Here is a 27,498-nt window from a genome sequence, read left to right as displayed (position 1 = left end):
ATCCTTTTCTTAGTAATCATCAAAGACACACATGCACACACACACACACACACACACACACACACACACACACACACACACACACACACCACAGACAGCACATGTGTGACACACACAGATATTTTACATAATTCTGTGAGCTATCACAGTTATCACAGGTGGCTGTTTCCCATTTCTTTGATACTTTTGATGAGCTGCTCTAAAAACATTACTGTACTGGCTGAGTATATTTTCAGCCAGGAATCTCTCATTTGTATAATGATAGCTTCATAGCTCGAAGAGGAGAAAGAGATAGCAGACAGTGAACGAAAGGGATGATGTGCAATAACAATCAAATAAATGCTCATTATTAAGGGAGCCAATCCCAGCTGAGACTGCTCGAGAGGCGGAGTTCACCCTGAACAGATCATATGAAAATTATGCTTTCTTGAAAATCTAATCTTTGGATTTCCTCCCACTTTAGGTTACCAAGCAAAGGGTCACAAGCAAAGAACTAACTTTAACCCGGGTAACGCTGCTGTTTTTTCCAAACATGTCTGGGCTCGTTGTGTGTGGTGGTGTTTAACTCAAACTACCAGCAGATGGAAGCATAGCACGTCCTGTCAGGGAGCACAACACACAGCATGCTTCCTCTCAACTTTTATTTTAATCTCACATTGAAAGGTCAAACCTTAATCTCTCCAACATATTCAAAACAGTGAGTAGAAAAGAGTTAAGAGTTATTTTTCATTATATTAGGTCTCACTGTTTTAGTAAAACTGTAAAAAAAAAAGGAATACTTTTCTTCATTTGAATTTATCCAAATGGTATTAATATCCATCACCATGTCACTCAGTGAAGCTCATAACTCTAACACAGCCCAGTAGTTCCCTTTCTAATCAAGCTGCACCAAATTACACATACTCATTGATATCAATTCCCTAAATATGCCTGATTCATCAAAAAAGAATTCCTGGATCAACACCAAAATTTAACAACAATCACCACATCCTTTACCAGGTTTCATAGTAATCTGATCCGTAATTTTTGAATAATAATGCTCATAAACAAACAAATACATAAATCAACCAAAAAACAAACAGAAAGGATCAAATCATAACCTGCTTGTCGGCAGTAACGAGAAAAACCACACATTATGGACAAATTTCCATCAATTTCTTATCATAATCTAAGATGTAATCAGCTACATCACATCCATCGTTTCTATCTCACATGCTACACTTCAGATTTTCTTTTTCTCATTTGATCTTTTCTCCTCCAGTGAGGAGTGTGGATGTGACATGTGCAATCATCAGTGATCAGTGGGATCAGTGAGATCAGCTTTAATGGCTCATGCTGATATTTGACCCTGCAGTCATTAGAAAGTGACTCACATGCACATCTCTCATTATTCCGACAATTTGCGCAGCAGTAATGCGCCACCTCAATCGTCTCCACACAATTCTCTTTTCTAGCTCGTGTTATAACATCATACTTCACTTGTTGAATGACTCACACTGTAGTTGTGAGGGATTCAGATTCAGACTCAGACTCTATTGGATAAAAGTCATTGCCATAGTCAGCTCCACAGGGCCTTAGTTGCCTGTCAAGTCACTATAGCCTGACGTACTTGATATTTTGAATTTCATTATAGCCTTCAAATTATAATATTACAGAGAATGTAGAAAAAAAACATTTTACCATTTCTATTTCTGATGATATCAGCTGCAAGATGTTAGTAGTTCCTGCTGTACCTTTTTAAGAAGTCAAGTGTGAAATGTTCGACATGAAGCAGCATTAAAGTGGTCCCTCAATTCCTCTTCTCAGAAGGCTGACACTGATAAAGTTATTTTTTCCTCCTTGTGAGATTGTTTTTTACGTCATTGGCCTTTATCATCTAAGAGAACTGCTGGTTATTAGTCTCCTGCTAGAGGACCTCTACTCTCCTCTCCTGTGTTTCTTTCCAGGGCGATTTTTATTGTCGCTGTAAGTGAAAACACCATTCATCTGGTTTGTGTCATGACTGGAGCAAGTATTTCATGCGTCATTCTTTCATCCACAGCTAAGGGCCCATGATGCACCTCCGCCCAGTTCACTGCAGCTGTGATGGAAGCCAGAAAGGAGAAACAGGTCAGTGCTGGTTTACACACTGTGCTGCTCTCAAGACAAACCAACAACCTGCAGCTAAAGTCTGGTATTTACAGCTGACCAGAGATTAAACTTGCCCTATACACACACACACACACACACACACACACACACACACACACACACACACACACACACACACACACACACACACACACACACACTCGCACAAGTGCACACATGCATAAATCTCTCAGACGCATCATAATTTGGACCTACATCATCACTCATCCTCTACACTCCCTTCCACCCTCCCTTCGCTGCTGCTCTCTCCCTCCCCTCCCTCGCGTCAGAGCCAGATAGATTACCTCATCAATCTAAGTTCCTAGAATCACATCCTGTGTATGTATGTGTGCAAAGCAGTGAGTTCCTATTCAATGGGAATTTAGTACGAGGAACTCACTACAAACTTATTGTGAAGTGGAGAAAAAAATGTACTTCGAGTAATTAATCAATCATACCCCTCTATTCATCTGCTCATTCTGAAGACGTCAAAGGAAACTGCTCATGCCGTCTTTGCATGGTTGAATACTGTTTGAGAAAGTGAGGATGTCAATAAACCCATATATGTCCTCAACTGCCTTCTTTAAGTAGAAGGTAGTTGAGGTGCAAAAGAACAAAAGTAATCTATAACATCAAGTGACAGGAAGGCTCTGATAGGTGTTCAGAGTTCGATCTCGAGCCACATAAGACTATTATAGTGTATATAATAGTTGTGTGTGAATTTCAGTGTGTAATACTAATTATTGCATGTGTTGATTATGTGATAAATACATACATATTTTTCTCTCATGTTAAAAGGGACTTTTTTCCGTCACCAATGTTTTTTCTTGTTCTGGGAACTGTTGGATTATGATTTTATTGAATTTAAAAATATACAGTTTATAAATCACAAAATCAATCATATGAAATACTTTTAGAATAATCTCCATCCTTCCCCTGCTACTTAACAGACCCCCACCCCCAAACATCTTCCCTAGATGACCAAAACAACCAGCACAGACATGCACCTTCAATTAGATGGAAACACAGAAAAAAAATGGATTAAATAAATTGGTCAAAAATGGAAGCCCCTCTCCTAACTTCAGAAAGAAAGCTGTTGTACGATCTGTATGTTTGTTCCTCCTCGAAAGGAACAATTATGGAGCGGGTAATGCTGATAACACCTAAGGAATTTGAGGCATGCACAAACAGCCCTTCCCCCATCCGCTCAGCTCTCTGTCCCCTTCCCCCTGCCCTCAACCTCTTCTCTCCTTTCCTCCCACTCCATCATAAGGCACTCGTTCTCTTTACGCTCAAATCTGAAGCTGTGATTACTCCCAGCTGGAATATATAAGAAACGGCTCGCTCAAAGAACTCTTGAAGACTAATTTCACAAAAACAAATATTAAGAATAGCACAAAATGTAGGTGGAGATGTGTGAGGATTTCCTTTCAGGTTCTGCTGAACTTGATGGAAAGTCTTGTGAAGTTGTTCCAGACGAGGCGTTAGGGCCTGGATTTTTAAACCTTTCATTAACAAATACAACATTTCTCTGAGACAACCCCACATACTTGGATAGTTATTGGACTCACTGTTAAAAGCAAACCTGTTCAAAACGATAAATGTAAAAAAAAGGCCCTGGATGCTGGTCCAGATCCATGCCAAAATTCAACCAGTACATTTATTGGTCCATGTCCCATCCTTCCACACAGCGGAATCTATAATCCCACTGACAAACAAACCAACGAATAGACAGGAAAAAACATGTCCTCCTTGGTAGAGGTAATGCATGAAGTCCTATTTTATGGACCTGTAGAGAGGCTTAAATAATGAACAATAAAAGTTTTGAGGGTGTGAAACTACCAGAGATATGATGGGAAAACAAAACAAAAAAGAAAAACTGGAAAACATTTTAATGCTTTCAGTCATAGCTCATTATGACACGATGCTTAATTTAATATAATACAATTCTATTTCCTAGGGGTTGTAAACATCGATCTGCCAATAAACAGAAAACAGCAAAGGAATATATATGCAAAACCAGGCCTTAAACATTTGCACATTGTTTTGCATTAACATGGGAAAGAATTTGCAAATAAATTGAAATTGTGTCAAAAGTAATTTTGTTTATCAGGTTCTTTATGAAAGCCATTTAAAAGATGTCATTATTGAGTCTGCACATGTACTTTTTAGGAGGACAAAAGCTTTGCTTTCATAAGATCAGCTGATAGTGTCTGTGCTTGATGAGACTGAATATAGAGGAAGGCCCTCCATAGGTTTGGCCCCACTGTGAAGGGAAGGAGGGAGTAGGGGGTGAGGGTTTTGGCAGACAGGGGTCTGACGCCAAAAACCCTCAGACGTTGTCTACAATACTTTTCTTTAGCTTCTGGAGCCTCAATGAGAAGGAGACAGAAGACACAGACAGACACTTTTCTTGTTGACACAATTTTGCTAAATATAACTTGGAGATAAAGATGGAACATTTGCATTCATTTAAATCTCACTTTTAAACACAAATCACATTCTCCTGTTGGTTGAACAACTGTCTGACACTCACATGAATAAACATATATTTACATTTGTTCAAGAAAACACAAGAAGGCTCCATCTATGTGCACGTATACAGACATTTGTAAAATGTTTTGTTAACCCTTCCTCTCAAGCTTTCCTTGACAAAAACTTCCTCTTCACACTCTCCCTCAAAAACACATTCCAACCACAGGGAATGCTTCATTGATTGTCTGAGAGACACAGAGAGAGAGAGAGAGAGTGTGTGGGTGTGGGTGTGTGAGAGAGAGAGTGTGTGTGGTCTGCTCAGCAGACGTGTAAAATAACTGCTCTCACGTGAAGCAAGCAGTCACATCCATCTGTGTGTGTGTGTGTGTGTGTGTGTGTGTGTGTGTGTGCTGTCCTACTCACATTAAGTTAATGTTTGTACTTTACCAACACCAAAAAAAGTTGTGCCCTTTGTCGACTTCCCTGTTGAGAAGACGCAAAATTACAAAAGTGCACATGTAGTTTTTACATTTACAACGTGTCTCATTAAAACCCCACCTAGAGTAAAAGTGTCTTTTTATGAGTTTATTATGTGGTATTGTAATTTTATTGCACTAGTTCATTATTTCGAAAACATATGAATATTCTTGTCATTTTTCAAACAGCAGGTAAATGCGGCTGTTGCTGGGTGAATGGTTTATGTGTAATGAAAACTATTATGAATAAAAAATGTTTTTGTTTAACCTCAGCGATGGCTTTGCAAGAAACTCACTGTTGACTAGTTTTGTGATGTGTGGTGTCAAAAGCAGCCACAAAGGCTAAAATAGAGTGAAAATAATTACAAAGGCTAAAATAAAATAAAATAAAGGATCTTCATAAAAGAGTCTGTATTTTTTTATTTCACACTTCTATCTAAGTGCAGTTCACGGTTGACTAGTTCTGTGTGACAAGTCAGAAGTCAAATGTTGCCAAGATTTAAAAAATGTTATAAAATACAGGATAGTCTATATTAGTTTAATTCATAACTTTCCACCAAGTATCTAAATTAAAGCTTTTTTATTTTCAATCTTTTTAATGCACTTCCACTGATGTGGACCCCTGCTGCCTCCCCCCCCGTTTGCCATTCTAACCTTGAACCCCACACTGAGCGACAGTCTGAGTGGCCGAGCCCCTCACTCACAAATGAACTCCCTGAACCTTTCCACACCATTCATATCCACTTTCTTCCACACACGCAGACTCCCCTTCCTCCCAAACAACAGCTCACTTTGATGACAGAGGTCCACTCCCACTGCACCCCCACTGCTCTGTGTGTGTGTGCATGTGTGTTGGACACAATGCAGGCAAAGGGTGGCCCTCAACATGTGCTTTTGTCTGTCATTAGGTTGTGTTTTGGAGGAAGTTGCAGCTCTTTTGTTGTGTTTTATTCTGAAGTTGCAAAGAGAGATTGACTTTTATATCAGCTCAGATTAAGATTTATACAGCTTTTAGATAAGAACTGAAAATGGAGCAGGCAAAGCAATTTTATGGAAGAGCCTTTGAGCTGTGTTTTGAAACAACTGAATGTTAGGGTTCATTCCCACACAGAGGGCTTCATAAATTAAACTGAAAATATAAAGAATTCAACATCTCTTCTATTCGATACACACACACACACACACACACACACTCCCTGCTTAGCTACCCATAGAGGTAATAAGTATAGATTCGCAGGCCAGAACACTTGGGATGGAGGGGGCTGGGTTACTAAGCAACATGCCTGTTGATGTCCAAACAATGTCGACGTCAAAGTGGCCGCTTGTGCAAGACTGAGGTTCTGCTGAGTACAACAATGTTTCTGGTGTGTTCCTAAATGCAGACGGAGGGACAGCCCACAGACGAGCTGAATGAAACGAAGACCAACACACGCCAAAGAGCTTACAGCGCTTATTCAACGAAATACAGTTCCCGCTGCTGTATTTGATATTATTTGTCCATGTACTTTCAGGACCAGTGGGCAGCGTGTGGCGAAGGGGAAGAAATCTGCAACCTGGTCTATTATAAAAGCTGTATGAGGGATGCTGTGCAAAATTATAGTAGAAGCATTTTGTGAGTTTTTTTTAAATGTATATTCCTTAAAATAATAGACAAATTATGTTTTTCACACTCAGTTTCTTGTCTGAGTTATACTGTGATTTGCTTTTTCTCTCAGAACCAATTACAGGCAAACTTCACAGGCAAATTTCAGGATTGGCAGCGTTGTGCAGCTCAGCTCCCTCATTTGAATAACAGACATACATCCTGGGTGGAAGTCAGTTTTGCTTACCAGTTGAAAGAATCAAAGCGTGTTCAGTCGTCCAACAGACTGCTTATGCTCTCTGAAGCCACCTCTGTGTTTTTCTCTTCCTGGGAAATATAACTCATATTTAGTCTTGCAGGATTGTATGCATACAGTCCCAGGCATCACACTTTCCAGACACATCGATAGAGCACATGACTTACACATTACATAACTGCAGGATACCTCGAGAGATTGGGAGCAGCTTTGTTGGACTTTGTAGAACCATTAATACACAGTTGCTTTGTAGTGTAACCAGGTCCCATTATACCGAATGCCGCTGCATTTTAAGCATCAGGTTTCCGCTGCCATCTGTGTTGGGATGCATCTCCCAGCCAATCGCTGGCAACAGGAGAAAGTGAAAAGGCTTTTAAATATAGCAGAAGTAGATAAGAAGCCAGAGTCAGGGCCCATGCAGGCAGCCATGGATCAGACGTGGAAGGTAACGTCAGGACACCGCTCATTCACACTTGCACGGCAAATGTTTAGGTTTAGTGCCCTGCATGTGTGCGTCTGCTGTTTAACAGCCGTTGTCTGTGACCTTCAGAGTAAAGTGCAGGAAATTGTTAGTGCAGGAACCAGAGACACTCAACCTGGACTGCATTAGCCCATGACCAGTCCACATCTCCATGGATCAGGCAGATGTTTATTTCAGGCCATTTACTGACTGCAGCCTGGGAGTTTTCAGTTTGTTGGGTTTAGTGTCCCTTGTGGAAAAATGCTTCGCATCAGTGTTGTCCTGCAGAATGAATCACAAGATATTAATGGAAGCTGTAGAAAGGTATGGATTGTGTAGAGTAAAGTAGCATCATAAGCATTTACAGTTAGATTAAATTCAGCACAAACTAGACTCCCGATCATCAACCGTTTCCATCCATCACAAGTACTATTTTTATATGATTATAAGCTTGAACAAGGCAAAAGTGCAATATTCTTATACTTGAAAGCACAAATGAATATATTTCCAATTTATATAAATAAATACATTTTATGTAAGTTGTATATGCTGCTTTATGAGTTTTTGAAGTTGATCGGTTTCATCCTGTTTTTTAAGCTGTGTCATCCACTTTAGGCCATCTAGCCGAGACAATGATGGCAGGGATGGCACAGAAAAGAAATGGACCATATCTCCACAACACTTTCTCCAAACAACACCAAAATTACTCAACAAGCAAACTTTTTGTTTGCAGCTTTTGTTTCATTTTAAAGGTACATGGTGAGGTGCTGAGTACAATGGTAGTGGCAGTGGTGAAGAAATACACCTTCGCACAGACAATACGTCACTAGTGTGAAGACTTTTTTCTGTATATTTTTTGGAATTAAATGATTCATAACTATAGTACACTGACAAGTAGATTACTGTTTCCATTAAAGAAGACGTGTATGAAAAATGACATGGTAAAGGCATGCAATGATTCAAGCTTTCCTGCAGAATTGATGATTATCGTTGTGTAGAATAATTTATAGACAGGGACACACAAGATCTAAGAAAAACTGTTGAATCGTATTTTCTGGCATAAAACTTTCCAAGCGCACTGTGTTTAAAGGTTGTAGTTTTATATGTTGGTTTAAACCTTTGACAATGAGGAAAATTCCACAGTTTACATTTCTTCTCTCGGAAAGATTTTCCAACATTGCCTCCTCAAGCTCAGATCTTATTTTAATGCTTACAACCATACATAGGCCTAGCATATGTAAAATTGCTCTAATGGATACTATTAAAAGGAAAGTCAACACTAAAATGAAATTTCACTTATTATCTACTCACCACTATGCAGATGGAGGTGAACGCGGCTCCAGAAAAAGATATCAGAGGACATTTAGACTAAAAACATGGTGTAAACGACACCGTTTCGAGTCTAAGATAATGAGTGGATTTAAATTTTTGGGCGAACTATCCCTTTAAGTTTCATTGAATTTCTGGATAGTTATGATAAAGGGTAAGTTAAGACATCGTCGAAAAATAGCCTAAAATATATTATACCTTTATTATGTAGGATAATAGGATCATTTAAACTGCGATAAAATGGATTATGGGACTTTCTGAAGAATGAAGGACAGACTGATCATCGGGCTACGATGAAAAGAAACTAGGCCAGAGAGCAAAATAAGGACCTGGGTGCACTATAATCTGATTTTACAGGCGTTTTGTCCCAAGAAGCACGATTTTAAGAAGCATCTACAGGACCCATTCTAACACTTTCTCCCCCTGTGAGTGAGACAACTGTGGGCGGTGGATGAAGATGAACTAATCCCCTCTTCTCTCTGTGTGTGGACCCCACCCGGAGCAGCGGGAAGGACCCCTGAAGGCGCCCAGGGGCCCCCCTCCGCCCTGCCTCCCTCCCTCCCTCCCTCCCTGGCTCCCGCAGCAGCAGCAGCACCACTCGCAGTCAGGCAGCGGGACTCCAGGCTCTCACTTCCCCAGCTGCTGACGTCAGCTGGCAGCCTGGGCTGTGCTCGCCGCTCCGCTCACAGCGCCGAGGAAAAATGCTGCTCTCCGTTCCGCCAAGGGCAGGAATCAACCCATACAGCGGCTACAACAGCAGAACCAGCAAAAAGGTAAAAAAAAGAAAAAGCGCCTTCGGGCCTTCTCCTTATGCCGAACATTTTCCGGGCTTGTTCGCTCCCTTCGCAGGACAACACGTCTGTGTGCGCCGCGGAGAGAAAGAGGAGAAACACGGTGACAGTGTGAGCTGCAGTGTCCTTGAGAGGCGAAGCGGAGTGAATGTAACTTCAGACTTCATGGAGTGGAGCCGCGGAGATGCGGAGCTTTTTCGGGGGGGAAGTGGCCGCAGCTCGGTCCTGTCATGTTGTGCGACCGCTGTTTAATGTGGTAGCGATTGTGTGTGTGTGTGTGTGTGTGTGTGTGTGTGTATATATATGTATGTGTGTGTGGGGGGGCGCGTGCGTGTGCGTGCTACTACAGTAAGGATGTCGGCTCCTGCTCACACTCGCAGGAACAAAAAGACAAGTCAATGCCGGAGAGAGCAACTTTTTTTACGGGTGAGTGTGGCGGACCGTGTCGGGACAGCAGCGCGTCTGAGCCGGGAAGTGTTCGTGTTAGTGGGGGTAGGGATAGGGAGAGAGAGGGGGGGAGAGAGGGAGAGAGAGGGTGTCTGTGGCGAACATGTTACAAAACCAACTCTTCCTCCGTCAGATCGCGTCTCGTGTTAAATCTGCTTCTTCATTGTCTCGCGCTGCCGCGTAACTTCGCTAAGTTTTTTTCCTCTTCTCCTGGTTTCCCATTTGAAGGCGCAGTTTGCCCCACCCCTCGAAAAACCCTCCACTCCATGATGACTACTTTCCCAGAAATATGAATCGAGCCCTCTCTCTCCCTCTCTCCCCCTCTCTCCCCCTCTCTCTGTTGACACTATCACTTTTCTAACCAATAGGTGAAGGAAGTGTAAATGCATTCAGAGGCAACAATCTACAATCAATCAAATATAACAATCGTTTTACACTGAAACTTCCATCAAGTCCATCAAGATATACATTTCAATATCGATTATTATCATGATAAATAAACTGTATTATAACTGTATAAGTTTCAATGGCTGATTTCAGCTCTTGAGTCCATAAATAAAATTGAATTTGTACAGCCCATATTCACAAATCACAATTTGTCTCATAGGGTTTACAAGGTGCTCCTCCCTTAACCCTGAACAAGGGAAAGGAAAAACTACCCAGAAAACCCCTGTCAACAGGGGAAAAACCGTAGTGAGTGAAGGATGTGGTTTTAAACTCTTCCTATGAGCAGGGAACATAAACAGCAAGAAATCTTTCCCATCTAAAGTAGATCCATTATGTGTTACACCTCCTCACATTGTGTCCTCCTTACACAATGTATCAGCATCGTGTCAACATATATTTGTGATTGATGAAAAATGATATCGCTTTAATTATTGATGTTGTTTTATCGAGCTGTGTCATGGTTGCTTTCACTTTTGAAACCAATAGCTGAGGGAAGAACACTCTTGTGCAAATGCATTGAAACAGATACCAACAATAAAACATGGATACAAAAATACCATTTATTTAGAGTCACTCCTGACAAAAGTTATATTTGAATAAACTCTTCTTTATGAGCAGAGAATGATAAACACATTCACATTTTACAAATCATACCATGTTTCTACATTGCGTAAGCATCATATTGATATACATTGAACCTTTGTTATACTGCTATTGATTATACCCTTTAATGTTGACTAGAACAATTGAAAACAATTGATAAAGATGCCAAATGTTTAGGGTCATTGCTTGGCATTTAAATTTATTTTTTTTAAAGTTTTTTGCTTCCCTGCCCTTTTCCTGAATAGTCTGTTTTGATTTGCTCTCACTGTATGACGTGTCTTCTCTTTATGGACAATAAAGGCCTCTTAGCGATGATAAAAGCTCCTCCATTATCTGTGAAATTGAATCTACACGGTAGTTCCTCGTCCTCTTCTGCTCTGTATGCTTGACTGTGTGTGTGTGCGTGCACGTGTGTGTGTCTGCTCACGAAAGGCATTTTGAAAATGTTTATTGACGTATTGTCTGTCTGTGATCTTGGGCACCGCCTGGCTGCTCATCCTCCCAGATCTGATGTCAACACTTGAAAGGCTTGTCTGAGGAAAACAGCATTGTCTATGAATTGTTTGTCCTTGCTCCTAAAACTGGTTAAAGTCCTCACGCACACACACACACACATGCACGCACGCACGCACACACACACATGCATACGCCTCACATTAGATGTTTACTGTGTATACACTTCAGTGCTGTTATTTACTTGAGCTAGAAGTGGCTTAGACCAAATTTCATTTCGGCACTTTTCGAAAGGAAGTTGACACTGTGAGAAATGGAGGTGTCAGCACTTGTGGTTCACATTTTTACATTTGGTCATTTTCTGACAATATGTTCAATGTTTGTATGATTCAATGTAGATAAAGTGTCAACACTTAATGTTATGTTTTTTCTAGGCCAAAGCAACACTTGCAGTTGACTCTTGCACTCAGGGCTTAAAAGTAATTGATTAGATATACAGAAAAATAATCAGCAACTGTTTATAGATTTATGGCGTCAACATGATCTGTTTCCAGCCTTCTACATGTGCGGATTTGCATCTTTTCTTTGTCATATATCATCGCAAGCAGAATATCTTTGCGTTTTGGACTTAAAGACAAACGAAACAAGACATTTTGAACATGCTGCTGTAGGCTCTGAGAAGCTGTATTAAGACCATTTGTTAGATGTCATAGATTTAACAATTAACCAATAAGATTAACTGATTAATTAATACGGAATATTGTTGATTGCAGCCCTGATTGTACTATTTGAGTTTGTTTCATTGCAGTTTGTATTTCAATGATCTTCTCGTAGACTCCTCTATTTAGTGCAGCTAAAGTTCAGGCAGAGGTCAAGTTCCTGTGTTGTGATTCCTCCGCTCCCTCCACCTCCTTCTCATTCTTTGTATCTCTACCTCACATTCTTACTAACCTGAGCTGTAAAAGTACACAAAATACAAGCGTGAACGCAAATAAAAACACGTCAGGAGCTGAGACAAGCGCTCTTTGTGAGTGCAAAGTGGTTGCAGAGGGTGACAACTAAAAAAGCGTTGTGTCTTTGTAGTGCTTAAAGCAGCTGCTCCTCCCCTGACTCCGCACCTCATTTCCTCCCTCAAGTAAATAGAATTAATGTTCTCAAATCAAATTTGGCTGGTTTCTGTGTAAAGCTTCCTGGATGGAAAAATAACAGGAGGCGGCTTGTCACTTCTCAAGGTATCATGCGTCTAGTTCAGGGCCTCATCAAAAGGCATGTTTTTGTACTTGTCAATTGGATATTTGTTCTCTTATCGGACAAAGTTCTTCTCAATGAATGTCAACTTTCAAAGCTCCGGATGCCTCAAAACCTACTCTGTCTGATAATGCTTCTTCATAAAAGATGTCAGTTAAAAAGCTCAAACCTAGTCAAACAAACAAGTTAAACATTTAAAACACATTTTACTTTATAACATAGAAATCTTACTCACTCATTGAAAAAAACTACCTTATTTGTTCCCAAAGAAGTTATCACCAAGTCATCGTTAGCTATCATAATAACTAACTGTTGTGTAAAAGCAACACTAATATGATTTTAGCCAAATCTCTGTTGAACTGGATTTAAAAGGAGTTGTTTTCTTTCCTTACTTCACTGTAGTTGTGAAAATCAAGTGTAAGATTGGAACATGAGCCGACAATTCTATCACTTTCAATGCCGATACAGCAATGACATGACATTCAATGTTGACAGACATTCATTACAATGTCAGATGTTTTGCAGTGTTTGACTTGAGAGCATTTTTGTGTTTGCTCACTCAGGTGAATACAGTTTTGTACTTTGAATATATTTAATAGTGACCAGTTTACAGTCGTACTAACACATGACACCAAAGTAGATATTTGACACTAACAACACTGAGACTTGACAGATGGCTGGCAGCTAATCAGCTTCACATTTATCTATCTGCACACTTCCCAATTTTTTCTCAAGCAGGATGGTGGTTGTGCAAGACGTTTGGTCACTCAAGGTATATTTTGTTATCACACTTAAAATTAACTGAAACTTGGTAGTGAATAGGCAAAAAACATGGAAATCCACTTCTATTATAAACAGCTCTCATTAACTTGTTTTGGTCAACCACAGGAAGCTGTTTTCACCCAACTAACACTGATAAAGCCACTGTGCTAACCTGCCCAGCACCAAACTGTGGTTAAAGACAAAGAAAAATCTACACTATTCATGTGAGATTAAAAAAAAAAAAGATAAATTTTCCGAGTACACCAACACACACCTAAGTGGATTTGACATTGACATTTTCAGGCACTTTAATTCTTATCCTTTGTGAAGAATGGTACAAATGTTACTTTGAATTTAAGGAAACCAAACTAAACACAAAATATAACGTTTTTATAACATTTTTGCCATCTTTTGTCACTGACCTTTAATACAGTAAATGCAGCTTTACGCTTAGAGCACCTTGTGATGAGTGCCAGCCGTTGTTTCAAATAAGCTACCAGTAGCTTCTCCCTACAAGTAAGAACGCTGTTGATAGTTTAGCCTTTTCATTTTTAACTTTAATTTAAACCCATTATGACTTAGAGATAATCAATCTACACCAAACAGTAGAGGCACTGAAGTCCGGTCAAGTTCCAGAGGCTCTGTATGTGGGAACAGAAATGTCAGAGGAAGTTGCTCTGCACATATTCAAAGACATTTCCTGTCAGCCCCTGTGTGAAATGTCTGAGCGAACCCATGTTAGAATAAAGCTGGGAAAATTCACAGTGATTAAATGGGCGTGTTGATTACGTTTGTAGTATGTGAGGAACGCAAAGTGGAAGAATACAAATATCTCAGGATGAAAAAGAGGAGCCATACACGTAGATGAAACAGTCAAAGATGTCAACGAGAGTTCCAGAGCTTTTGGCCACAAGGGCCGACGCCATAAATGTCAAAGAAGTATCAGGAAAATGTCTAGATGTGACAAATTCATGTCTGAAAATAGCTCCAGATATTGGTGAATATGTTGCTTGATAAAGTAACAGGAAATATTGAATTATGTGTCTTAGGTGATTCATAGAGGTTTTTCCGTAACTTGAACACCACAGCATCAGGATGAAGTTTAGAGTTTAAAATGTCCAACTTGGTGTGTATCTTCATCACAATTACAAGACATCAATCATTTAGGCTTCAGTGATTTCATCCTCGCTGAACTCTCCTGTAAAGTCACCTTTGTCCTGTTGGCCTTGTACCAGTTGTATGTTTATCTAACTCTTGTTTAATGTGTCAGATGTTTTGGACTGGTCCCCTGCTTCTGTGCCAACTGCACGAACCAGCCAAGGTGAACAGGTACGCAGGGAGACGGAGCCCATGGAGAAAGCACAGCTGTCAGAAATCCGATGCCAAGTGCTTCAGTGATGCCAGACACTCTGTGTGCCTCAGATTTTGTTTGATCTTGAGCTGAGCTGAGGGCCAATGTCTGGAGGCATCTGTTTCCAAGTTCTCCAGCTCTTGTCACCTGACCTGTCTTGAAAGCCACGCATGCTTGCCTGTGCATTTGCGCTGTGCATGTGTATCAAGATGTGATTAGGAAGATTTGGAAGACTTATAGGTGCTCATGAAAAGACAAAAGGAAGAGGTGGGTTCGAGTCGGGAAGAAAAGAGGATTCAGGAACGAGTCTGGACGTGAGTTTGGTGTCCCTGTCACCTGGTTGGAATGCAGCGCTCTTCATTCAAATGGCTGTGTGATAAGATCAGGAACAGAGACAGAGGATTTCCTGCCTTCTGCCTTACACCAGAACACACAGTCCTCACCTAACCCTCGGCTAATATTTGAAGAGATCCCTAGCTGGTTGTAATATTGTTATCCTTATGTCGTTTTCTTTCAGGCTCCACTGTAAATGACACAATTTGGTGATATGTAGTATCACCAATCAATGAATACGTTTTTGTCCGTATCAGAATGATGATGACAGGAAATAGACTTTCTGAGATTTGATTAAAAAAAAAAAAAATCTTAATCCATGAATCATTTCCCCTCCTGGTCCTAAAGCAAAGTGGCACTGTAATTCTATACAAGCTGGAAACTTCATCCACTTTCAGCGAGGCTATAAATCCGTGCATTAGCATGTAAGTCGGTCAGCTGGTCAGACGCTCATAGCTCTTTTCTGCCTGAGGAGAAAACAGCCACTCCAGAGGGGAGCAGACAGGACATGGGAAGGCACACAGACCCCCCAAGAGCCAGGAAATCCATGGAATTCTGTGGGTCAACCTGGGGTCAACTGGAGAAGCCCCACAGGGAGAGACGGAGATAAAACAACAAAGGAGCGAGTCTAAAAAGAAGCTGGTCCTCTAAACAGTTATATGTCTGAAAAGACATAAAGTGTAGCTTTAAAAATGATCTTTTTAATGATTATATTTTAATTTAATACTTACAGATTAAAGTAAGTTAGTACCAACAACATGATGTATTTGAGACAGACGCTTCCTGTCTTGATCTAAAGTTACATCAAGATGAGAAGAAACTTGTATTTTTAGAAATGTATTTGATTCTTATCCTTATTTTGGTCCTAAAAATATCCAGTGATATTTTTGAGCCTTTTTTGTACAAGGCTTCTTATGACAGCAATTTACGAACGTGACCTTTTGTTACACGACTGTACCACTGATGTTTTAACTAATTAATTCTTTTTTTGGGGGGTGTTGTAATTTTAAGAGGTACTGTTCTTAGTGTGAGGGTTAGTTCTTTCCTTTTTGTGTTTTCTCTTCTCACTAAAAGCCATATGTTTTTCCTTAAGGTCAGATTATTTGGGGGGGGGGGGGGGGTATAACGTTGAATTCACATGTATGTGCTGCGTTAACGCTTGACAGTGGGTGTGACGACAGCTTCTGCTGTACGCAGCACAAGCGAACCACAATGCAGTTCGGCAAAACATGAGGTCACCTCATTCAAAGTGAATGAGCACAGTTTTGTTAAAGCCTTCCAATGTGCCACGTAACTCTGTTACAGTTTTTTCTTTATCAATTTAGCAGTTTTCACAGACTGTTGAAGTGCAGTTTTTAGAGAATAGAGCAAACTGTATGTGATCAGCTGCAGTTTGCCTAGAATTAGATTCATCTAAATTAATCAGGGCTCCTAGAACATATGAGAGATGATGGGAGGACTGATTGAGTAAATAATGGAGTTCTCTGTCACATCGGGGAAGTTGACTGGATTAGTAGTACATGACTTATTATTATTTATAAACTATTGACAGAAAATTGTACATTTGAAAAAACACTGTTGTTAAATGACTGGAATTCAAATCTAAGGACAGTGAACAGAGTCAGCACTAATTGAAACATGTAGCACTGAATTCAACGTTCAAAATACCCAGACAGTCTAATGAAGGCAATTTGACTTTAAGAGCATTTACTTTGCACTCATTTATGCTACACTTAAAGTGAGCTTTGATGTTTATGTAATTACTGACTAATTACTTTACAATGACATCAGTGTAATCTGTTATTAGAACAGATTACCTACTCAGATTACAACCAAACACACTTTTTCAATTTACAAAGAATAGCAGGAGGTTCGAATGTCTTTTCATAATAAAGGTCACAAGTATTAGCGATGTAATGCAGCTAAATTGTTTTACAATCAACCATGATGTGGCTGTATTAATGTGTAGTTTGTGTGTGCGTGTTTGCAATAATGTGCTCCTGCTAGTCTGGAGTTTGAATTGGCTCTGGTAAAAAGTGTGTGAATGAGATTAAAGGTCTCTGCTCTACTGTTCTGTTGTCAGCCTCCAAAACATATTAATCATAAATTACACGGAGACAAGTTAGATAAACTTCAGACTTGTGCTGTATTTGTTCTGCAGAATGTCCACTGGCTAAAAAGTTGTAGACTCACAGAAATGAATAAGGGCTTTAAAAAAAAAAAGAAATCAATGATGTATTAATATATTATTCAAATTTACAGGGGGCGGACAGTTGCTCGATAAAACAAGTTCAATAAATTCAAATTCTGTCTTTCTATGTCCTAGCTTGTTGAGCTTGCATATTAAGTGCAAAATTTTCATCTGGATTTTTCTAATTTCAAGCAAGAATGAAAAAGCCAAGTTGGGTCATCATTAAATATTAAAGAGTCACACATATAGTTATTATCCCTGTTTAGATTTCAGGAAGTAGAGACAAAGTGCCAAACATGCAATACATGTTCATAGAAGACACCATTATAGTAAAATATGTCTTGAATTTTAAGTCCTGTCTTGTATGTACAGGCCACCCTGTTGTTTCCTGCCTCGTTACTCACAGACAGGATGGTGTAAATATTCCTGGAATGAAAGAGATGAAAGAAAAGAACACAAAGCCTCCTCTCTCTCAGTTTTACTTTGAGCAGGTTGTGTCTTCATTTTACTTAACTGAGCAAACACATGCAAACATTTCACAGTATTTTCAGCGATAGAGGAAGAGAGGATTATCCTCAGAGGAATGAATCCGTTGTTGTTGAGGCGGCTGCCATGCTTCAGGCAGAATAGAGGTCACTGAGGCTGTCCTGAAGGGGCTCCGTGGCTTATGGATGACGACTAATTAGCCGGATTGGTTGATGTTGCTGGTGGTCCTGGTGTGACCATGACATCCTGCTGGGCTTTCCCCTAAACACCAGTGGATCAGTGACCCTGTCCTCTGTCCTGAAATTATCCCATTGTCCTCTGCTGCACTCAGAGGACCCTGCTGAGCTCCTTCAGAAAGCATGTTTCTTCTGATTCCTTCATACGCAACATGTGCTTGTAAAATCACTGTGATTCAAGTCCCCCTTCTCACAGTAAATAAACAGTATTTTGCTGGGTCCAGGCTTAGTCTATACTGAGGTCTTGATATTTATTGCCTCAATCTTATTTGGAGAACAGCCACTTTATTTGTTCCTGGTATTCCTTATGGTGAAAGTGATAATGGAACCACATGTAACCCAGTAAAATGTATTTATTTTCATTGCTATGCACAAGTTGGTTAAATTTCTCCAAAGACAACCAATCCTGTAGTGAACTGAGATGATGCACTGGTTGTTTCGCAACAGCCTTTCACGTTCCTCTTACTGACCCACTGACTAATTGACTGCCACACAGTTTATGGCTGCTTTAGCTGTAGATGTCCATAGTTTGTCGTGGTAAAAGCTGACGCTGGTGTCAATGTGCTGTTAACAAAAACACTTGATCCCTGCAGCAGAATCAATAAGTTAAGTACTGCCTCTGTCTGCTTCACCAACCCTCACCTGAATCCTGCGGAGAATTTGCTGCTGTTGTGAACGCGTCTGTGCAGAGAACCCCCCGCTGTGTTGTGCATGTGGGACCTTGCTATCGCGGCTCCTCCACCTGATCACCACTGTACACACTCAGGCTCCAAATTACATCTTCAGCTCCAAATTGTATCTGGAATATCTTGCCGTCTTTTCTGGATAGTGGGAGGAAATGGAGATGCATGGTCCATATTTACAGTCTATGGTTTACAGACTATCTATCTATATTTGATTTTGATAACACATCATGTAATTAAGTTGCCCAAATATATTTTGCTCAGCTAAAATCATCAGTTGTGGAATTGGTGATAAAAATTATCCACATGCACAACATTAGGAGGTTTTCTTTCATTTTTGTGTCCGGGGCTCTCACTCGGACATTTGCGTTCACATGTGCATCTCCTCTGGAGAAAATATGGAGGATCTGCAGAGTTCAGTGCATGTCTGAAAGCAGCTTAATAAGTTGAGTTTGGAGACATTGTCAAGTGCAAGACTGAAGACAGACTGTGTGTGTGAGTGTGAGTGAGTGTGAGGGAAAGAGAGAGAATAATAATAAAATGATTTCAGTGTATCTGAACTGTTTTAAACACTTTCATCTTATTTTATTTATACAGCTATAATACTGATCACCACGATAATTTTGGTCTCTACAGTTATGACCTTACATTTTCATACCGTTTCATCTGTAGACGTCCTAATAAATTCCTGCTGCGCTGTGTTTATTCATCTCTTTTTTTTCATAAACAGACTTCGTATGTCATGTGGACTGAACTGAACTCTGTTTCTGCATCTCAGGCTCTTGTTAACTGTTAATCATACACACAGTTTGAGAGGGAAATGTCAGATTACGGTGTTAATCAGTGTTACGATGTTAGAGTTGGCTTGTAAAGAGAAAAATACCAGGTTGAACAGAAGTGATTTGTTTATCTGCAGTATCACCATTATCTATCAGCAGAGGAAAAATCAGAGAAAACTATCCAGTATAAGATTTGTCATCATGTAGTGTATGATTGAATTTTGAGATTTTAGGTTTTTGATATGCACCACAAGATTACTGTGTGGTTCTCAAAGTAAAAAGAAGTTACTCAACATGGAGAAAGCATAGAGGCCCCTTTTCCCTATATGGAGTAGGCAGCCAAGAGGCCCCATATTCCCCTCAGAATGCAGTATTGGTGAGTGTTGACATGAGAGCTGTATGATATCACTTTCCGCAGCACCAAGATAATCATCTGTCTTAGGCAGGATTGCCTTCTATCTCTAAACATTTTGCAGTATTCCTTTGAGGTTAGCAGGCTTTTAGTAAAATAAAATAAACAAGTATTTGTCAAGTATTTACTGATATTTGAGTGTTTTCAAAAAGTGAATTCTTTGTGTTCATGCAGAGAAAATTTGTTCTGATGTCTCTTTCTCATGTCAGCAGGCCTATGTGTCCTCCGGCCACCAGATGGCGCCCCCCAGTCCCAACACCAACAGTAGCAGCAACAGCAGCAGTGGGGGAGGGGAACAGCTGAGTAAAACAAACCTGTATATCCGCGGCCTCCACCCGGGGACCACGGACCAAGACCTGGTCAAACTCTGCCAGCCGTGAGTGATTCCTTTAACTAAAACTTTTTCCCCCCCCATGAATATTGTCGGAATATAGACGGAGCCACACTAACAAATATTTCTTTTTGGGAGCTGCAATGAGAAATTCTTATTTTTAAAGGTGTAGAATGTCATTTTTTGGAGATGCACCTTTTGACGTTCTCGCAAAGTTCGATGAGATGACTGACACCAATCATAATGTGAGGCTATCAACATTAGCAGGATAATTTGGCATAAAGAGCGGAAGCAGAGGAAAACAGCTAGCCTGATACAACCAACAATCAACCAACAACTCTAAACAATTATCGTTTGACATGTTTTTTTGACTTAACATTGTTTCAACCATTAGACATTTTTGGCAGATAGGTAAACAGTTGTTTTGTCAACAGATCCCCTGCCTCCTGTCTTAATGCTAAGCTAAGCTAATGTTGGTGCATGCTGGATAAGAAAGGCAGCTCATAAATGTATTCCATTGAGATAGGCGTCTTCTATTGGCTATAAATGAGAACAACGTTTCAATCATGGTGGTGGCCCGCAGTATCTGGTGTTGCTGGCTGATTAAAAAGAACATTGTAGAGCTTTGAGCTAGCCATTAATGGTTGCTATTCTGTTTCCCACCACAAGAGTCCTGATTCTGAAATGTTGAGAATCTCCAAACTTGAAACCCGATGGTCTTCTTGGGTTGCCTATTTGTTCCATTGAAAACACAATATATTGTAAAAGACACTGTCAGATCTTATCGTGCAACCTACGTGTGCATCGGTGTCTAAATCCCAAGTTGCCCTCAGCTTTGAACGGCACCATATCCTAAACTAGATGGATGTGAACGCCTCAGTCCCCTCTTTTCAATGTATTTTTACAATTTTTTCAATTGTAGTTTTTTTGAGATGATTTGTTTCGGGTCCTGGTGACATGCGGCTGTAGCTACATGAGTGAAACATGTTTCTTTGGATGCTTCCTTTTAAGGTAGTTGATAGACTTTTCATATTACCTACGGATGGGCCTATACCCTAGCCCAACAAAGTTCATAGATAACATTACAACATCTAAGCGTGCATAGCCGAACCATTTCCACAGTTGTATGTCTTTTCTTTGGCGACAGCTACTCATCACCCATACTGTTAGTGCATGTATGACTATATCAGATAATCATTCTGCTAGTTTGTGAAGCTACAGTGGATCCATCTCTGCTAAGCACTTTAAAAGTAGATCATAGATTCATAATATGAAATTATTTGATAACCCACCATTACTCCAGATGATAAATGAATGTTTTGTTAAGTTTGTCAGTGGTTTATTGTATAGTTCATGTGTGTTGCTTTATTGTGTGTTGATTGGGCAAATCACAGAAATAGTCATGTTAAAACTAACCTCTTGTGAGCAGATAACATCTGTTGTGTCTGCAGCGTGGCTCCTCATCTGTTGGATACATTAAATTAAATTGTTTAAAGCCATAATTATATGTTTGGAAAAAAGCCCAGCTGGTTAGGCAGGAAGGGAAAGAAAAGCAGTTTGTGAATAGGAATGCTGATTTACTTAAACTATTGTCAGTTTCATTAAATCTTGACAATTATTGGAACAAGACATTGTCAGCAAAATGCTGAAGCCTTCGAGGGAAACACAGGAATGTGAGAGTGCAGAGAGTCAGGATAAAGATGAGACCGGCCGGGGTAAAGACGGAGAGAAGGGGCCAGAGAAGGGTACAGCATGTTGCCTTCTCATGTCCTGATCTAACCTTCCCCTTTTTTTAGTGAGGCTGAATTGGCTCAAAGGCAGTGAACTAGTCTTAATCACCCCCAGATAAATAGCCCAGCCTCTATAGTATGTACACAAACACACATGCACGCACGCACGCACGCACGCACACACACACACACACACACACACGCACACACACACACTGAGAGAGAGAGAGAGATAAACCTAGTAATAAAGCAGCCAAACTGGTTTTGACTGCTGCAGGTCAGGGCCACGCTGTGAGCCACAGAAGTGATTTGTGAACTTCGGCCGTGCATCTCTAATTCCCACGGATCAGTCACAGTAACAACACGTCTCCCTGAACATGCTTTGACCACAACTAATAAAACCTGACTTAATACTCTGACCAATACTGCAGCTGCTTTCTATCTAAAATGTGTGTTTGCTTCTCCATTTGAACCATTCTGAGGAAGCCTCTGAAACATAATGGCTCACTAGAGTAAACGTGCACAGTATGTATCTGATAATCATGTTCATGTTGGAGAGCAGGACTAAGTTGCACAAGCATTTTCAAAGCTCCAACAATCAAGGGAAAATCTGAAATCTGTGGTTGGTCTTTGAAACACAGTGGAGGACTAACAGAGAAGTCATTGTGAAGTGTTGGGGAGAAGTGGAGAGGTGGGAGGCTTCAGGGGTGGCTGGGAGGTCTACCCTTGAAGAGGAAACTTAAATGAGTGGGAAAAGAGTAGCACGGCCTGCTGGGAAAGAATGTCAGATGGCTGTATATGGGTCAGAGCGTGCTTTTAAGTCCCTGTTGCCTGCGCAGTGTGGTGGGCTGCTCGTTCTGCTGCAGAGGGGCTGAGGTAAGCTGAGGGTCACGCAGTCACTGCATCAGACCTTTGAACTCTCTCTGTGCCTCCCTCTGTTACAGAAAACATGAAACGCAGCTTTTTTTTTCTTGTTCATGCTCCTAATGAAAAGTCAAGACTTTTTTATTCTGCATGTTTAGAGCTTGAAACCAGGTAATTCAGAGGCAGAGTTAATGAGAGCGACTAACATCGTTATAATCAGAATAATAATATAAACAAAGGCCTTTTGTTTTTAAGTCTACAGACCTTAATTTAGTTTATGGTGATATAAACAAGGTTTTATTATTATGTCGTGCATATTACTTTGCCCAGACTGCATGGGCTTACAAGACACCACAAGTTGATAAAAGCCACATGCAGAACACTGGCAAAAAAGTTCCATTGAAAAATCTGAATTTATAGTCATTGGATTAGACCTATGTGCTTCTTTCCAGGTATTAGATAGTGATAGTCTGTACATCTAAATATTTGGGCGTATTTGTACTGTACAAATCTGCTCTACATTTATCCAAAGTCACATAGTTTGTGCAATCTGTTTTCCTCCTTGGTATTTTTTTGAATCTGCCAACCTCAATGGCCAGAGAAAGAATACCAGTTTTCATCAGTGCAACCAAACCATTGCTGGCTTCAAGATAAGCAAGATGTAACACATGGTTTTTGTTTTGTCCTTCATTTTACTTTGTCATTTTCAAACCATTTGTACTGTTATTTTGTACATTGGACTGTATATATATATATATATATATATATATAGAAACACACAATATAATAATTAAATAGATTCCACACAAAGCATTTGCAGATTTAGGCACATAGCCTATATTAAGGGAAATTGTGACGTATACACCATTTGATATCTTATTGTGTATGACTTATATTTGTGAATCTTAATTAGGGTCAGACATAATATAAGTCTTACACAATATTAAAGGTTTCAAAAGGTATATTAGAACAACAAATTCCCTGTATTGGTCTTGAAATGTGAACAGTTACAGTTTTATTCCCATTATTAGTCAAGAGGAACTCTGCAAGAACAAACCTGCTTTGTTTTAAATTCTTTAACTTTGGAGATTTTCTATTGTCTCCTTTGCAGTTATAAATAGTCAATCTCTATAAAGAGTATAGTAAACTGTAGGCAAAGAACAACATGTTGAGGCCTGAAGTCTTCTGGTTTCTTTTTCTAGTTTGACAAATGTCTGTGTGGAGAGCAAAAGAGGTGGAAAATGTCGTCTGGACCTAAAACACCTACAAAAAGTATCACTGTTTGTGTTTTTTTGTTGAGACTTGTTTGATTTGTGTGATAAAAGAAACTAGTCCAACTGTAAACAGTGTATGGAGAACAGAAGACAGAGTCTTGGCCTGGATATCCACTGTCTAAACCAGAAGCCCCGAAATATTGGCCATTGCCCCCAGAGGCTAATTCATGGTCAGACAATAGCCGATGGTATATCTGAGATTGTAAGAAGTGTGTCCGTATTCCTGCCTCTGTCAGTGCAGCCTGTAGATGCCATTTGGAAACTATAAACATATGCAATGCAAAGGTCATCTGGCTATTAAGCAATGGATAATGAATGATTTATGTGCTCTGTGATTAGGTTTCCTTTAACATATATCTTTTTTTATTTCAAGGTTCACAATAATTACATCCAGTGACTCCTGCACTTGCTTTAGCAGCAAAGAATTAGATGAATTTTGAGATCATGCAGTTTGAGCCTATTGTTGTAGCTGGAGTGAGGAAATAAACCTAGATTTGTGTTTCATAGAAAGATTCATTGTTCAGATAGAACATAACAGAATCCTAAGAGAGGACAAGGCCTCAGCATTTAAACACAAACACAGTCCATTATTTCAGTCTGTGTTTTTACTCTGGAGTCAGTTGTGACTCAGGTCTCCACTGTGACCATCCAGTCAGAACTGAGTCATTCGGGCAAACGTCCACTGAGACAAGGCCGGAGCGTAGGACCCAGCAGTGCACTGTGACGCCACAGTGGAAAAACAGAGAGAGAGAGAGGGAGAGGGGGACGTGGTGGGAAGGCAGGCAAACCGTAGGGGTGAAGCATCAGGTTACAGTGTACATTCCGCCCAGACGCCATGTCGCCCAAACAGAGGAACACCAGCCTCCCTCGCTGGCTTAATGCACCAGACAAGGGCAGGTCTTATACTGTAGTGCTGATGCACCATCTTATAACACTGCATTCCATTAGTCTCCACGTCTTACATAACACATCTAATTTACGGCTTTTAAGGTGATTTTCGTTCGCTGAATATTTTATGATACAGCATTACTGTTACATTAGCATTAGCATTGCTGATTCTCCTTGTCTCTGTCATGTTTTCCGCTCGACATCTGTGGACTGAAAATCCAGGTTAGATTTCTGGCTTATGTTTCACACACCATTTTACTTCATCTGTGTGTAGTTAAATGGATCAAACGCGCAGTTGACACTCCTGCTAACGACAGTTTTTGACTTTTAAAAATATTCATAAGCAGGGCTGTATGTAGGAGTAGGTGTGCGTTTGTGTGCGAGTCTATTTGTCTACTAAAGACAGACCTGGAACAAATTATTTCTGGCCCTGAGGTGCTGTCTCCTGTCTGTCAAAAACAACACCGTGGTAACAACATCCAGCGGCAGACAGGCGGAAGGGTTTTCAGTGACATTAAAAAAGACAGTTGATTGAGTAAGTGTTCATGTTTACACCTGTAGCCATGCAGCCCAAGGAAGTGGGGGAAGGATTGGTATGCATGTAGTATGAACAGATTCCTCTCTTTACCCTACAGTCACCTCATGTGTCAATGATCCTCTTCTCTGTGTTGTTGTGTCCCTGTGAAGGTATGGCAAGATTGTGTCAACCAAGGCCATCTTGGATAAAACCACCAACAAATGTAAAGGTGAGTATGTTTGCTTTAACTTATGCTGTGGGGTTTTGGCTACTTCTTTAAAGAATACTTCTACATGTTGAAGAAGACAGCTCAGCCAAAAAACTGCTCTGTCTAAAATTTAAAAAATTCCCCTGCCAGTACATAAACCTCACAAATTTAGATGTTACGTCTGGTTATGTATTTTTCTTAAATTAGGAAAAACGTCTGAGCACAGTCAGAATGGATGTCCACCAAAACATAAATGCATATCTTTTTTGCTTTGTTCATTTTGTAAAATAAAAGATTTCAAATGTCAAGTATGAATGCAAATACCTACATGTTTGTGAAAGGCTTACATCAGCTGTTTTTATGGGCCAACCAATAAATTGGTCAGGCACCAGCTAGAGGTAGAAACCCATCTGTGAACTAGTATTATAGTGGTCTAATTGTAGAGTGATGCTCGACAGCCAAATAAAAAAACTGTTAAAACTGACCCAGGTGGGATTTTCATGACCAATAAGACCAACTCTTAACCAGCCCACAGACACAATAGCATACAACAGTATAGACAACCACCACGCATAGGATTTGGATTGAGCTCTTAAATTATCCTATGCAGAAGTATAGACCACAGAAAAACATTACAGCAGTATAAACAGAAGTGTGTCTTTTTGTCTTTTTTTTTTTTTTTTACAGGTTATGGCTTTGTAGACTTTGACAGTCCAGCAGCAGCGCAGAAAGCTGTTACAGCTCTGAAGTCCAGTGGGGTCCAGGCTCAGATGGCCAAAGTAAGAACCAGCAAACTCTTCATATGACCACCTCTACTTTAACCTGCAAATTTTACCCACCGCATTCAAGTCAATGATCTGATCTTATCTTACCTTTCTCTAAAATGTATTGATCTGTGACGAGCCCCCAGCTAAATTTTGACCCTCAAGAGTCTTTGTCCCTTTCTGCCCTGGTTCGCCCTCTCTGTCATGTAAAAGTGTTACCTGCTGTGGCCTGATTCCCAGTCAGTGTCCTTTTGGCAAGGGGACAAGATAAACTCTGTTTTATAGGGAGGTGTGTGTTCCATCATACTTTCATTGGATGAACCTGTGCCAATGCAGCAGAACCAACCAGTCCTCTCTGACTTTCTTTTCATTCCCATTTTGTCTTCATGGCTCTCCTCTCCCCTCACACCCTGGTCTCTGTGCTTGTGTATGTTGCTAACCTGCTCCTGTTGTAGCGCTTGTTCAGAGATCTTTGTCCGAGCGTCTGCAGTCAAAGCAACTCTTGTCGGCCCATTAAGCTGATCCCTCTGGCTCTCAGGCTCCCCATTGAGGGAACCTAGGGGAGGGTGCCACTACACCCACCATCAATGGGACAGGCACAATAGGCTGGCATTGTCCATCGTCTGGGCCTGGGGCTGACACCAGCACTTAATACGCTCCACCCCACTGTGCCCGCCCACTCCCTCTGCCCCGCATCCAAACAGATCCACTGCAATGTAACATGAGGGTCTCTCTCAGCCCAGCCCTGGAAGACTGTAACTTATCCTTGCCGCCAGTTGATCTGAACCGGTCCAAGTGCAACTAAATCCTGAGTCTAAGTTCACTGTACCTCCTCTGTAAGAGTGCCACACAGTCCTGTGTATCTCAATACCTGGCAAGTGCCACCGGACACCAAACCTCGTCTCACCCAGACAACATGTGCTCAGTCAGAGGTGTTGATAACCACTATAAAAACTTAAATATACAAAGCGGCCTCCGAGTCACTGGGTTAC

General features: G+C 40.5%; 1 protein-coding gene and 1 long non-coding RNA gene across 4 annotated transcripts in view; one reads left to right on the top strand and one right to left on the bottom strand.

The window, feature by feature from the left end:
• Positions 1-3,191: 3,191 nt before the first annotated feature.
• LOC138413664 (uncharacterized) lies at positions 3,192-9,265 on the bottom strand. Its single transcript, XR_011246077.1, has 3 exons — positions 7,087-9,265; positions 6,911-6,990; positions 3,192-5,088 (listed from the first exon to the last, which is right to left on the bottom strand). It is a non-coding gene; the product is annotated as an uncharacterized lncRNA (long non-coding RNA).
• A 31-nt stretch (positions 9,266-9,296) lies between these two features.
• LOC109629280 (RNA-binding motif, single-stranded-interacting protein 2-like) overlaps positions 9,297-27,498 on the top strand; it is a 30,454-nt gene continuing 12,252 nt past the window's right edge. For 2 of the 3 annotated variants that reach the window (XM_020086936.2, XM_020086935.2), the window contains exons 1-4: positions 9,297-9,481; positions 20,140-20,306; positions 25,705-25,763; positions 26,430-26,521. In XM_020086936.2, the coding sequence (XP_019942495.1) occupies positions 9,410-9,481; positions 20,140-20,306; positions 25,705-25,763; positions 26,430-26,521 (390 nt within the window). In that variant the 5' untranslated portion in view covers positions 9,297-9,409. The remainder of the gene's footprint in view (positions 9,482-20,139; positions 20,307-25,704; positions 25,764-26,429; positions 26,522-27,498) is intronic. The other variant, XM_020086937.2, reaches the window with a different exon arrangement.

The sequence above is a fragment of the Paralichthys olivaceus genome, chromosome 2 (assembly GCF_024713975.1).
Source record: "Paralichthys olivaceus isolate ysfri-2021 chromosome 2, ASM2471397v2, whole genome shotgun sequence".
NCBI lineage: Eukaryota > Metazoa > Chordata > Actinopteri > Pleuronectiformes > Paralichthyidae > Paralichthys > Paralichthys olivaceus.
This window is presented reverse-complemented; position numbering and strand designations above follow the sequence as displayed.